We start from the raw sequence: 15,244 nt of genomic DNA on the forward strand, positions 1-15,244 counted from the left end.
ATTACAAGCCACTGAGATGCCATACTTCCTCACGTGCTTGCACTCAAATAATTTTACATTTCAAAGCATTTTATACTTTCATGGAAGAGTGGTGGGGGCTGCCAATTCAAAATGCATACGTGTCTTCGAGGTGAGAAGTACACGACGTACATTTCAAGGCAAAGGTTTGCTGTTATCAGCCCAGTTCACACTGCTCAAGAACAAGACGTTTTATCAACATTTAGAGAAAAAGACTCTTGGCTAAAAAGGACAGCCAATTCGATTTATAGCATAAAATTTAAATTTCTAAAACCCCATTTGTTACAATTTAGAATACATTAATATAATTTTTTTTTCCCCACACTCCCCCGTTTTTTTTCCTTTTAAGGAAAATTTGAATAATTATATTACACATGATTACCATGTCCCGTTCCTGAAGGAGAAAAGATATTCATTACTCAAGTTCAATCAACAATGGCAGCGAGTGCTCATATCAGAAAATGAGTGTGTTTGCATTTAGCAGCACCCAACGGGAAACACAGTCAAAGCACTCCTTGAGCTGAGGAGAAGGTAGATGTTGGCAAGAATGAGCTTGGGCCTGACACTGGGTTGAAGGAGACAAAAATAACTCGAGAGGTGAACAGAGATCCAACACCAACAGAGCCTGGGGCCTCGCAGCAGCAGTTTGTGCAATCAGGTTTGATTTCACCAAGCGAGCTGTGCACGTTTGGTGCAGTCACGGTGGCAGCACGAGCCCCCATCCGCACCATTGAACACATGTTGCAGAGGACTTGCAGTGTCGAACTCCAGGCCTTCGTTGTACATTGAAGCAACCACAGCAAGTTCACGATGTATTTTCAGAGCGGCAATCGAGAGTGTGGCTGAGAACATTCCTCCACGCAGGCACCACACAACGCCGACGTTAAGACTTTGCTCAACCTTCTACTCAGTGGGTTTTTTTTCACATTACTCTATCTTATCTCCTCAGGAAGGGAAGCCTGGTATTGGCTTAGTGGTTAGGGTGGCGGCTTGGGATCCCAGGGTCCTGAGTTCAAGCCCCGTTGGCTGCTAAATTAACACCAGGGGGTTGACTCAGCCTGTCATCCATCTGAGGTCGGCGAAGTGAGTACCAGTGTACTGGTCCCGGTGTATGCCCCGGTTAGAATAGGTATACCATATCCCTGTGTGTCGTAAGAGGCAACCAGGGTTGGCGTCAGGAAGGGCATCAAGGACACCCCAAATGTCCACTCAGCCTCTTTGCAAACTCCTCAGCGACTCTCTCATCCTTGAGCTTGCTAACATCCAGCCTCGGCTGGGATGGTAACATTCTCCAGGATTTAAGGTGCAGCTTTAGAGTTTCTACAACAAGCCGGTGGTCAGTATCGAGGAACTGGCACTCCGGTAGACCCTGCAGTTCTGGATCATCCTCCAGCGACCGTCAACGAGGACATGGTCAATCTCCTTTGCCACACCGCCAGCGTTGGAATACCAAGTCGAGCGATGAGCTTGTGGGTGCTGAAACCATGAACCAGCCACCCTAAGTCCATGACTTCTTGCAAAGTCAAGGAACTTGGTGCTATTCTGGTTCATAGTTCCCGACCCATGGGGACCACACATGTCGCAAAACCATCCCTATCAGTTCCAGTCGATGCATTGAAATCCCCCAAGACTAGAAGTGTATCTCGTCTGGGGCACTGATCAACCACAGACTCGAGCGTGGCGTAGAATGTATCCTTCACGTTGGTCACTCGCCTCAGTCGGAGCATAGACAGAGACCAGGGAAATGACACCGAAGGAGTGACGAATCCTTCGTCTCATAATACGCTCGTTGACCAGTGTTACCTCAATTATCATTGGGGTCAGCTTATTGGACACAGCTACAGCAACTCCTTGAGTATGGTAACCATCAGAGCGACCAGACCAATAGTAGGTGTAACCACCCACCATTATCTCGCCGCAATCCGGTCTCCGAACCTCAGAGAGTGCTGCAATACCGATGTCCAAACGCTTGAGCTCAGATGATAACAGAGACAGGTGATCATCCTCTCTTAGGGATAGGACATTCCAGGCACCCACCCGAAGGGACCGCTTCAGGTTAACCCAAGGAGACCGCCGTCTAGTGGACGACACCTCAGCACCACTCCGACACACTCTCCCGCAATCTGACCCAGGGATGTTACCTCATGGTTTCCCTCTTTTCATCAAAGATTGGGGGTCCCGAAGGCTTTGCCCCAATCCCATCATCCGGTGAGCTGCCCTGCGAAGGGAAGCTGCACAGGAGGTACTCCCACGGTGTGGGTTTTCAGATTTTTTTGCGTTTTTTTTGTGTTTTGCGGAATGAAGGGTTTGACACAGTTGGGCACTAGATATGGATGGCCGTTGGCTCACAAGGAGCTCCTCCGCCCTTTGACAGGTTTTGTTTTTAATCCTGCTGGGTGTCCATATCCAAACACCCTCCTCACCAGAAAACCTGGTGGGGGAGACGGTTTAGTCGCCGACAACCCGACCATGGAACAGATTAGTTCAGGTTTACATGGTTCCTATAGCAGGTCACATATCTAACCTGACCTGACAAAGAATCTAACCTAACCTGACTTAACCTGATCTTACCGAACCTGTCACAGATCTTTTGGAAATCTGCTAACATCACTGCCCTGCATAAAAAAGGTGCAAAAACAGATCCCTGTAACTATAGACCAATCAGCCTTCTCCCAATCATCAGCAAGGTTATGGAATCCATCATCGCTTCAGACATGAAATCCTTCCTCTTCTCCAATGGCTTGATTTCCAATCATCAATTTGGTTTCAGACCAGGTCACTCTACCCTAGATATGCTGCTACTGCTCTCCCATCAATGGATGGAGGTCCTCAATGCCAGACAGGAAATCCGAGCCGTATCCCTGGACATATCACGTGCTTTTGACACAGTCTGGCACCCTGCCCTACTCACCAAACTCTCTTCCCATGGTATTCAAGGCCATCTCCACTCATGGCTCGCAGACTTCCTCTCCTGTCGCAGTCAACGAGTGGCCCTAAATGGAGTTCTTTCATCCCCTCTTCCTGTGCAGGCTGGAGTTCCTCAAGGTAGCGTTCTGGGCCCTGTTCTTTTTCTGGTTTTCATCAATGATCTCTCGGACTCTCTGGAAAATCCTCTATTTCTCTTTGCCGATGACTCAACCCTCTGCCGTACCATCTGTCATCCCTCAGACCGGCAAGCAGCAGCTTCTTCGCTCACTGCAGATCTGGATAAAATCACAAACTGGTCCAACACGTGGAACATGTCTTTCAATCCAGACAAATCTCACACTCTCACTATGTCTCTTCGAAAGGACCGTTTACAAAACCCCCCATCCACTTTCTCAACAATCCTCTGGAAGAAGTCTTTTCTTTCAAGCTTCTGGGTCTCACTATCTGCCATGACCTTTCCTGGGAAAGTCACATTTCCAACCTTGCCTCAAAAGCCAGTCGCCGACTGGGAATCCTCCGTCGTGCAAAGTCCTTCCTCGGCCCTCTTGAGCTCCTGACCACTTACAAAGCTTTTGTCCGTAGCCTGATGGAGTACTGCTCTCCCCTCTGGGCTGGTGCTCCTGCCTCCCACCTTTCTCGACTTCACGCTGTCGAAACCAGGGCTTTTAAGATCATTGGCATCTCCCGCAATGAAGCTGAGTCTTTGGGCCTCTCACTCAATCACCGCAGGTTGGTCGGTGGTCTTTCTGTCTTCTACCGACTCCTCTCCAGCCTTGTCCCTGCTGGTGTCTCTGCGATTTGTCCCAACCACATTTCCACAGGGCGCTCAAGGTCCGCCAACAACCCCCTTCTGGTAAAACTACCAAAATCACGAATCACTGCTCATCTTCACTCTTTCATTCCTCTTTTTCCCGCCTTTGGAATAAACTTCCTCACTCTATTCTTTCCCATTCTTCCCTTCAGGCTTTCAAAACAGCTGTTCACCACCACCTCTTATCTTCCCCCATCCAAATCCTCGATCTTTTCTACCCCCGATAATCCACCCAAGCCCACTTCCTTCAATTCTCCTGCTTTCCTTCCTGAAAGTCCCTTTAATGTCCATCTTCCCCTCGCCATGTTCCCCGTCCCATCCCCATCCCTCTCCCTTCCACAGTTCACCTGTGTCTGTTCCACAATGTTTTGTCCCTTCCACTCCCGCCCCTCTTGTCTCATGCCTCCTTGCTGTGAGTTGTGTGTTCGCTCTCATACGAGCCTCGACCAAGGTATACAAAAAAAAAAAAAAAAAAAAAAAGATCTAACCTAACCTGTCACAGATCTAACCTAACCTGTCACAGATCTAACCTAACCTGTCACAGATCTAACCTAACCTGTCACAGATCTAACCTAACCTGTCACAGATCTAACCTAACCTGTCACAGATCTAACCTAACCTGTCACAGATCTAACCTAACCTGTCACAGATCTAACCTAACCTGTCACAGATCTAACCTAACCTGTCACAGATCTAACCTAACCTGTCACAGATCTAACCTAACCTGTCACAGATCTAACCTAACCTGTCACAGATCTAACCTAACCTGTCACAGATCTAACCTAACCTGTCACATATCTAACCTAACCTGTCACATATCTAACCTAACCTGACCTGACAGATCTAACCTGACCTGTTTAATACAAAAGCTAAATCTTGAACAGCTTTGAAAATCACATACACAAGCCAAGTGACATGATGGTTGCCATGCCAACACATTTCAGCCAATCAGAGCCGTGATCTAATCAGTTTGAGATTATGGCATGATGGATAGATATCTGCAATGTGAAAGCTCAATGTTAAATCGTTTTTAAAATATCGCATACGCAAAATTACATGGACAGATGATCATTCGGTTTTTCAGACGCAGCTCATTTTAATCTCTCGTCTCTGACCTTGTCGGAGGGGCTGGAGAAAATACATATTAAAGATACAAGGGAACAAATATCTTTTGATGGCATGTTTGCATTTGAGATTTTCAAGATATTTTCTTCAAAATTATTATTTTTCTCCCCCGCCCATCTGACAATGTTGGAAATAGGGAGAGGGAAGGTGGGGGGAAGGGATGGGACATAAAAATGAGCTCTCCCATGGGATTGTTGGGAGATGATGTACATGCCACATCTCAGGGATGGGGCATAAAAATTAGCTCTGTCCGATGGACTGATTATTTATCAATGTACTTTTGTGCATGCGATGTTTCAAAAACCGTTGAAAATTTTGCTTTCAAATTTCAGATATCTATTCCTTGTGACGTCATCTTAAACTCATTCGATCAGGGTTCTAATTTGCTGAAATCTGTTCGCATGGCAACCATCTCGGTAACTTGGCTTGTGTCCACAATATTTCAAAAAACAATCTAGATTTAGCTTTCATATTACACAGATATATTCCTCATACCACCCAAAAGGCAGGGGAACTGGAGTATCAGCTCTTTGTTTTAAAGTTAAAATCTTGTTTGAAGAAAGCTTCTCCTGATGGAGCCAAAAGGCTTCTGTTTTCGGAGAATCGCTTAATCTTTTTGGAATAGATATTTCGACGAAATGGCCTCCTTATGAAAATTGTTGTCTCTTAATTGCAGTTCAATAACTCTGGAAAATAAATAGTCATTCTACATGGAAGGCTCACCCTTTTTAAGAGATAAACGTGATTCCATCTCAAGTTGTGAGAACTACAGTGCAATAAATCCAACATGATGGCTTGTCATGTCAAACGAGTTGTCTGTTTAAATGTTCGATGATCTTTCTTGGAAAAGCAATGAAACATTCTTGAGTAACTTTGTGAATTATAATTCATTGTTTGTTGGTTTGTATGTCTGTTTGAAAATACAGCTACTCTATCTCACTCCACAACAGCACCATCGACAAGACCAATAACAACAATCCCTGAAGGTAGGAATATTGTATTTCTTCAAGTCTTCATGTAACTGAAAGAAGTTCCGAAGTGACAGTAGTTAAAGGGTAACTGTTCACTGTCGGTGTTGCATTACATTCTGCTCACAATGATGTTTTGGTTGCATTACTTGCACGGAAATAAATTAATGAAATCCTACAACAGAGCATTTTGAGGAAAGAGTGAAAGAGAAATTGAACGATGTGGTTGTTATGCCCCTGTCTATGTTTTCACCCCTGTCTGTCTGTCAATCTGTGAACAGGATAGATATCTCAAAAAGTTGTGAACAGATTCAGACAAAACTTGGTGAGCAGGTTGGTTGAATAACAAGGGCAAATCTATTCGATTTTGGTGAAGCACTAAATCCGTATCTGGATAACATAATTTTTTAATTAAATGGGTGATTTTTTCACCATTGAGAGATCGGGCCAAAAACGATATATGGCATGATATGTATAAAGTTGTGGATGGATTCGGACAAAATTTGGTGGATAGGATGAGTTAGTTTGGTGACAAGAATAAGCCAATTTGATTTGGGCAGTATGGATCCACATCAGGCCTGTCAGTGGGATAGAAAACGTAAAGTGTTCAGCCTGGTGGAGGGACGTGCTCCACCAACTGCCTTTCTCATTTCTTCATTTCACCATTACGGCATATATCTACTGTATCTCCGAAGGACTCTGTTGGTCATGCAGTGTTCTATGAAACAAACCTCTCTGCTGGTTGGATCAGCGTGAAAATGCAATAATGCCACCACACATTTTGAGGTGGTCGAAAATGTAATTTTCCCAAATTCTTTGTAAACAATGGTCTCCTAATTATGAAAGGGCCATTTTCTCAATACTTGACAAATTGATGCTATCAGATGACACAGCAAGCTTAACTTCCACCTTGAAAAGCTCCAATAATTATCAATGCTCTTGAACTACAAACAGCATTGAAATCATTATTTTTGTCATTGATTTTCGGTTTACTTTTTTTCCTGAAGAGCTATTTTATTTGGTGCATGTAGTTTCCATATAAATATATAGGTTCGAGTGTGGTTTCATTTCATGCACCAATCTAAAGAGAATGATTTTCTGTTGAAGTCGTGCATCCATATGTAGTTATCGTAATATGTGTTATTGGCCATCGTTTGGCCACAAAATGATGAATTTTTTTGACAGACCTTGTGGGATTCTGAAAATCCACAAATTAATCCTATTAGATGAACAGCGAAAAGGACATCTATTCAAAAGGAGAGATCATTCAGTGATGCCACAACCCAGGATGACGAGGTTTCTTTAAAATGTTTCTTCATCTTTACAGGAGTGAGGCATATGGAAGAGCAAGGTAAAACTGTCATTTAGAGAAACATATTTGGAATGAACGAACAGGAAAAGTAGCTGGAGAAGGGGAGGAAACAGTGAAACTAGCAATTAACAGAGTTGTGTTTGGAAAAGTTAAGGGGGGTAATGTAATAGAATGGGTCAGAATTTGCGATGACAAGAGACGACACTGTACTGCTTGCTTGAAGCCCTACAAGTAAAAAGTAAGCCAGGACAGCCTCTGGAATGTTGTTCAAAAGATGGGGGAAGCAAGGGATGAAAGGCGATTTTCCGCAGCTGACAATATGGTGACTGATGGTTGTACTGCTGCATAAAATTTGCTCTGTAATGGATGACTCACTGCTTTCCTCTGAGGCCTCTTGTGACTTGGCGCTGATTTGGGACTTTTAAGACCTTGGTCTTTTCCAAACCAACTCTTGAGCCTTCGAGGAGTGATCTTGAGAATATGGCCTGGACGGAGACACAGAGGACACACCTGGGTGGAGAGGGGTGTGGCCGTCTGTCACCCATCCCTTTTTGACACAGATTCAACGTCGGTTTTTCCATTTAAGAAATAGATGTCAAAAATTACGGAGCTGTGGTGGCAGAGGACTCACGCACGATTTTTCCGAAGACATTACGAATGGTAAATATTGCTCTCTCAGCTTGAGTAAGCACATTTATATCCATCACTGCTGATCCTTGAGCCTTTTTCAGCAAAACTAGGTTTGAATTATGCCGAAAAACAACGAAATCTCCCGATCATTAACCGCCAACATTACCACCTCATCTGGCAATCCATAGTTCAAAATTGGCCATGAGGCCATTAATGACTGAGTTTCAACATTTTGTACAGACATTCTTTGAGATCCTTGAGGGTCAAACTGGCATTCACAAATGCCTTTACCACCTAAAATCGAATATCAATGCCTCCATTGAACAGGAAGGCAAATGGATTGGTGCACATGAAACAAAGTCGTGGAGCTGGATAAACTAACCTGTTCATTTTCAAAAGCTGAGGCACAATCTGTGAGATATGCTGAGCAGCTCAACAAGTTAAAAAGATTGAGTAAAAAGAATAACTTGAAGATCATCGGCCGACCTCAAGACAAAAATGAAGACTGTCTTGTACTCACAATGAAGATACTGGAGGAGAAGTTCAGTTTGCATCATGCAAAGTTGGAGTCCATTCAGTGTGAAAGGCCAAATATTCAGGGTGGACCACAACATCTCCTCATCAAAATCAATTGTTATCAAGATAAATACAAATCCTTCGACACCAAGGTCGGTTCCTCACTGAAATCTCATACTTCTGTGTTGAAGAACTCACTCAACATGATCTGAGGAAAAATGCCGATGGTCAATGTAGTTTGCCAAGAACCACACTTCCGCTTCTGGGTTTGGAGCATCGGCAGGTCTCTCTCAGGGCTCTCTACTGACTATCTCAAAGTTAAGTTTCCGGTTGTTAACTGTCCCGTTTTAACTGTTTATTTCCTCACCCACATGTTTCTGTGTGTTCCCAGTTTGGTTTTGTTTCAAAAATCGTGCTATTTTGTGAGTTTTCGTCGACCTTGTCTTACCAGGTTCCTTGAGGCCTACCCATCCTTCCCCTCTCGGTGTACGATCATGTTTAATTTATTCTCTCCCGATTAACATCAATTCCTATTTTCCCCAATTTCCCAACGTCCCCCATCCCTCCCAATCTAAACACTTTGTTTCTTGTCTTAAATCCCAAAATAAATATATATATATATATATATATATATATATATATATATATATATATATATATATATATATATATATATATATATATATATAAAACCACCTTTCTCCCTACACACCCACGAGTCCCAATCCTTCTTCTTATTATTATTCTCCCTCTTCCTATTCTTCATCTTCCTCCTTCTGCCGGCACACCATCTTCATTCAACTGAGCTGACACTCTCTCGCCATTACCTCGACGATTTCTTCCGGCAACCTTCCATTCCCGAATCTTACCTATTCTTCAAAAATACATCAAAAATCAATAATCTTCCTTGTATCCTTTCGATCTCTACACCTCACGTGGCTCTCTACTCTTCCTGGTACTTTTCATTGACCCAGCAGCTTCACACTGCGTTTACAGTTACAAATTAATTCACCATACACTTCCACGATTTTACTTCAACCTTCCCTTTTCCGAATGCGACGCAAAAATTATTTAAAATATATAAATTCACTTTTGACGATACACCTCCCACAGCCACATGTTTCTCCCATAACCACGTGATCTGTTTACACCCCCTGTGTTTACCGATCCAAATTCACCATTCACATCACGATTTTCTCTGCAACACTTCCATTACCTAATCTGATGAAAACTCTCACAAACAATAATAATAATAATAATAATAATAATAATAATAATAATAAAAACGATCTCTTATCATGCTTCATCTTCCTCTTTCACACGTGGTACTCTTCACTGTATCATAATGCACTACTCTTCTGCTATTTCAACAGACTTCTCTCAATTTGACCTTTCCTTCATACCTTGCCAAAAAAATCCAACTGTTACAGCGTTTCTTCTCTCCATTCTCTAAATCCGCCTTTATTGCATCCATCAAGAAATGTGTTTAATCGCATCTCTGACCTAAAACTTTTTAGAACCCCAGTTTGCTATGAGTGTTCACTTTCCATCAACCATTCCTTTTTTCCAACTTCAGTGTGAACTCACCCCTCTCACCCTCCCTCTCAAAGCAACCATCACACTCTTCTCCCACCAAGCCTCCCTCTCACCTCTCTCAAAAACTTCCCCTCACCTTTCTCCCCCAGCTCTCCCCACTCCTTATTCCGCCATTCACCCTCCTCACTCACCCTTCTCAAAGGGGCTCTCCCTCTCATGCACAAAGCTGCTTGCTTCCCCTGCCCTCTCACCTCCATCTCATCACTCCACCTCCTCAAATCCTCAACTGCCTTCTGCCCCCTCTCTTGCCCCCCTCTTCCCCAGCACCACAGAGCCTTTTCTCCTCCTCATCTGGCCCCTCCATTAGCTATTCTGCAATCCCCCACACTCTTTCAACAACCCTTCTTACCTCCCCCCCAACCTCCCTTGTCCTACCCTCCTCCCCCTCCCACTCCCTGCACCCAAAGCATCCTCCCCTCCCTCTTCATCAGTGTGGACATCAAATATCCGGGACCTTCGCTCAAACCTTACAGATCTTTCCATACAGGTTGCCACTGACAAACCGGATATAATCTGCCTAACAGAAACCTTCCTCCCTCAAGACGTCTCTGACTCCCAAGTATCTCTCCCTGGTTAATCCCTCCTGCGGTTTGACAGACCTGAACCTCATCCTGGTGGAGGAGTTGCTCTCTTCATTGAAGACTCTATTCCTCACTCTCCATGCACTGCCCTCACTCCCCCACACCCCCAGGAATACTTCGGGCTATGGCTTCCCTCCACTCCCACCTTATGTTTATATGTGTACTGTACCATCCACCAAACCGTGATGACTCCATCCACACCTCACTATCTGAAAACAAGCACCAACTTCTATCTTCTCATCCAAACTCTCTCTTCCTCATATGTGGTGACTAAAATTATCATGCCAGTTGGTGAGGTGTGGGTACATCTCTCACCTGTCATGGCACTTCAGCAAAAGCTTTCTGCAACTCATTGGGACTGACTCAATCGGTCAATTTCCCAACCCGGATCTCAACCAATGGTACTCTATCTCTTGTGGATCTGATTTTGAGAAATTTACCTGAAAATATCTGCTGTTCTTCCACTGCTCCAATTGGTTCTTCTGACCACGTCCTTGTCAAAGTGGACATCTCTCTGGCTATTATCAGAGAACCATCTCACCGCCGTCGAGTCTGGCATTTCACTCAAGCTGACTGGCAGGGTCTCCAAGCAGCCATCAAACTTATAGACTGGTCTCCTATCGCTACTTTCTCCAACATCAACTCATCCTGGTAATTCTTTCAAAGAAACTTGCTCTCCCTCATGCACAGAATTATCGCCTCTCGTCTTCAGTTGTCCTACCCTTCCTCCCACACATGGTTCACTGAACTTTGTGGCGAGGCAGTTGGCCTGAAACAACTTGCCTTTGCCTCATGGAAAACAAACCCAACTGAGGGTAATCTCAGTTCCTTCCATAAAGCTCGGAACAAGTGTGTATCTACCCTCACGAGAGCAAGAAAACAACATCTTTCTAAGCTCAAGTCTGAACTTTCAAACCTCTCTCCCTCCTCCAAATCCTGGTGGAGTCTAATCAAATCTGTTTCTGGTGTATGTTCCCCTTCTATCCCCTCCCTTACATCAAATGGCCTCACTGCTGATAATGCACATGAAAAGGCTGCATGCCTAAACTCGGTGTTTGCATCAAAATCTTGTGTCCAAAACCCATCGCTTTCTTTACCCACCCTACCCAGTTGCACCCAACTGTCGCTGGACTCTGTGTCCTTTCCTCCTGACAACGTGGAGAGCTTGCTGTCAAACCTCGTCTCAGATTCTGCAACCGCTCCAGAAGGCATCAGCTGAGGTGTCCTAAAAACCTCCTCCTCTGCTCTTGCTCACCCTCTCTCTGTTCTATTCACCCTCTCATTTGCTCAAGATCATCTGCCATCTGCTTGGAAATCAGCAAACATGACTGCGCTGCATAAAAAAGGTGCAAAAACAGAGCTCTGCAACTACAGACCAATCAGCCATCTCCCAATCATCAGCAAGGTTATGGAATCCATCATCGCATCAGACATTAAATCCTTTCTCTTCTCCAATGGCTTGATTTCCGATCATCAATTTGGTTTCAGACCAGGTCACTCTACTCTGGATATGCTGCTTCTGCTCTCCCAACAATGGATGGAGATGCTCAATGCCGGACAGGAAATCAGAGCCATATCCAGAGACATATTGCGTGCTTTTCACATGGTCTGGCACCCTGCCCTGTTAACCAAACTCTCTTCCTATGGTATCCAAGGCCATCTCCACTCATGGCTCGCAGACTTCCTCTCCTGTCACAGTCAACGTGTGGCCTTAAATGGAGTTCTTTCATCCCCTCTTCCTGTCGAGGCTGGAGTTCATCAAAGTAGTGTTCTGGGCCCTGTTCTTTTGCTGGTTTTCATCAATGATCTCTCTGACTCTAAAAAATCCTCTTTATCTCTTTGCTGATGACTCCACCCTCTGCCGCTCCATCTGTCATCCCTCAGACTGGCATGCAGCAGCTTCTTCGCTCACTGCAGATCTGGGTAAAATCACAAACTGGTCCGACACATGGAACATGTTTTTTAATCCGCACAAATCTCACACTCTCACGATGTCTCTCGGAAAGGACCGTTTAGAACCCCCCCCCTCCACTTTCTCAACAATCCTCTGGAAGAAGTCCTTTCTTTTAAGCTCCTGGGTCTCACTATCTGCCATGATCTTTCCTGGGAAAGCCACATTTCAAACCTGGCCTCCAAAGCCAGTCGCCGACTGGGAATCCTCCATCGTGCAAAGTCCTTCCTCGGCCCACCTGAGCTCCTGACCACTTACAAAGCTTTGGTTCACAGCATGATGGAGTACTGCTCTCCACTCTGGGCTGGTGACTCCTGCCTCCCTCCTTTCTCAGCTTCATGCTGTGGAAACCAAGGCATTTCGGATAATTGGCATCTCCCGCAATGAGGCTGAGTCCAGGGCCTCTCACTCTCTCACTGCAGGCAGGTCGTTGGTCTTTCTGTTTTCTACCATCTCCTCTCCAGTCTTGCACCCCCCCCCCCCTGTTCTCTCTGCGATTTGTCCCCACCACATTTCCGCAAGGCGCTCAAGGTCCGCCAACAACCCCCTTCTGGTGAAACTGCCAAAATCTAGAATTACTTTTCACTTTCACTCTTTCATTCCTCTTTTTTTTCCCACTACTGGAACAAACTCCTACACTCTCTTCAATCCCACTCCTCCTTCCAGGTCTTCAAAACAGCCCTTCACCACCATCTCATTTCATCCCCATCCAAAATCTTGATCTTTACTATCCCCGTTAATCCACCCTAAATACACCTCCTTCAAATTCCCTGTTTTCCTTCCTGTAAGTCCCAATAGTACCATTTTGTTTATCCCATGTACCCTACCTCATCCCTTCCCTTCCACTGATCTTCTGTTGTCTCTTTTCTCCACTATTTTGTGCTTCCCTCTCCTTCACCTCTTTTCTACTGCATTGTTATAGGTTTCTGTGTGCTCGCTCTGACATGAGCCTCAACATGGTATGCAAAAAAAAACGCTCCGGTGATAAACAGGAAATTCAGAATTACAGACCTATTTTAACTATTCCTTGTTTTTCTAAAACCTCAGTAAAGACTTGTTTATCCTTCCTTCCAAGTCCTTCCAAGTTTATCTTTATCCTTCCATGTTTATCACTGTCCTTCCAAGTTTATCTCTCAATTCAGCCTTCCTTATGACCAACAGCTCGGCTTTAGATCTATTTATTCCACTGAAATGGCTCTTGTGCAGCGAATCATCACTGACGCGGTTTGTGGCAAAATCTCTAACGCCAGCTTTGTTATTGACCTATCCAAAGCTTTCGACACAACTGACTATGGTATTCTCTTGTCTAAGCTTGAAGTTTTTTGGTATCAGTGGCATTGCTCTATAATGGCTTGTTTCTTATCTCAACAGCCATCAACAATTCATGATTGTTAATAAGTGTGAATCCAGCTGGCAAACCATTCGACGTGGTGTTCGACAGGGCTCTATCCTTGGTCCTCTCCTTTTTTGACTGCAAAAAGTTAATGACACATTCTTCTTCTTCTCTTTTGCAATATATATTATTTTATGCAGATGATACCACAATTATATACAGTACTCTAATTCAAATTACGATTCCCTAGTCAATACTTTAAACTCCAAACTGAAAAAGATTTTCTTCTGGTTCAAAGCCAACAAACTTGATTTAAATTTGAACTATAATATAAACCAAGTCCATGCTTTTCTCCAATTTCAAATGAAATCTCCCATCTGCATTGACCTTGTTGAAATTGATAATATGCCCATCACTAAGGTTCACTCCACTAACTTTGTCGGAGTGTTGTTGATAAACTTTCTTCGTCTTACTACATTTCCCTTACGACGAAAACTGTTTCCGTAACATAGATGTTCTATCCAAGGATGTGTTCAGTTGCCAAGTTTCTTGTGGAGCACTCGCAAAGTGGCTGAAGCACTCAATCAAGTACTCCATTTGAAACCGTTGACAAGGAACGCCTGGCTTGGCTAGCTGCTTGTTAACTGAACACACCCTTGATTATACATTAATTTCTACCCTCAACCATTTTCATTCCTCTTTACCCTACCCTAGTTTTACCTTCTTGTAACATTGTATGGGCACGTACCAGCAACTATAAGCTGTATTTACTCATTGGAGCTTGCCTCCAAATCCATTCACCGAATGGGCATCCTCCATCATGCAAAGTCCTTCCTTGGTACACCTGAGCTCATGACAACATATAAAGCTATAGTCCACAGCCTGAAGGAGTACTGCTCTCCCCTCTCGGCTGGTGCTCCCGCCTTTCAGCTTCTTTAAAAAAGAAATAATAAATGAGTATTTGTACCTTCTCTTATCCTCAAGACCACACTGCATGACTTTTTTTTCCCCTTCAGTAGATGAAAATGTTGCTCCTGGGACGCTCATTCAAATGAATGGGAAAAAGGGAAAAACTATCTGACCCAAGCCCCAAAAGCTCAAAATGGGAGACTCACTTCCTCCCCACCTATCCCCTTCCCTCCCATACAAGCAAATGAAAAATTGAGACTGACTGATTAAAGTACTTCTTCCCCCTAACATAATCACAGCCCTTTCATGTTTTCATTATACTCAAAGAGTGAACCAACGAATATTTGCCCATGTTCTACTTTAGAGAATAATTTAATTTTCTTACAACATTCATTTCCATCGAGTATATTCACAAAGAATAACTTGGAACTTGGTTCTTGGTTTCAGTATCTTTGTTGAGCAGAGATAAAATGATAAACTTCTCTTAATGCTCTTGTCTGACCACCTCCTGAGCCACATATCATTTTGAGATTGTCGTAAATTGTTTTTCCATTGTTCAATTGATA

General features: G+C 43.9%; 1 protein-coding gene across 1 annotated transcript in view; it reads left to right on the forward strand.

The window, feature by feature from the left end:
* Positions 1 to 15,244, forward strand: part of LOC147028152 (scavenger receptor cysteine-rich domain-containing protein DMBT1-like) — a 122,112-nt gene that overhangs the window by 2,871 nt on the left and 103,997 nt on the right. Inside the window, 1 exon segment of the mRNA XM_085878293.1 lies at positions 5,809 to 5,868. Within this exon segment, the coding sequence (XP_085734419.1) occupies positions 5,809 to 5,868 (60 nt within the window).

Source organism: Eptatretus burgeri, chromosome 4, assembly GCF_056783735.1.
Source record: "Eptatretus burgeri isolate ZD-2024b chromosome 4, Ebu_testis_v1, whole genome shotgun sequence".
NCBI classification, from domain to species: Eukaryota; Metazoa; Chordata; class Myxini; order Myxiniformes; family Myxinidae; genus Eptatretus; species Eptatretus burgeri.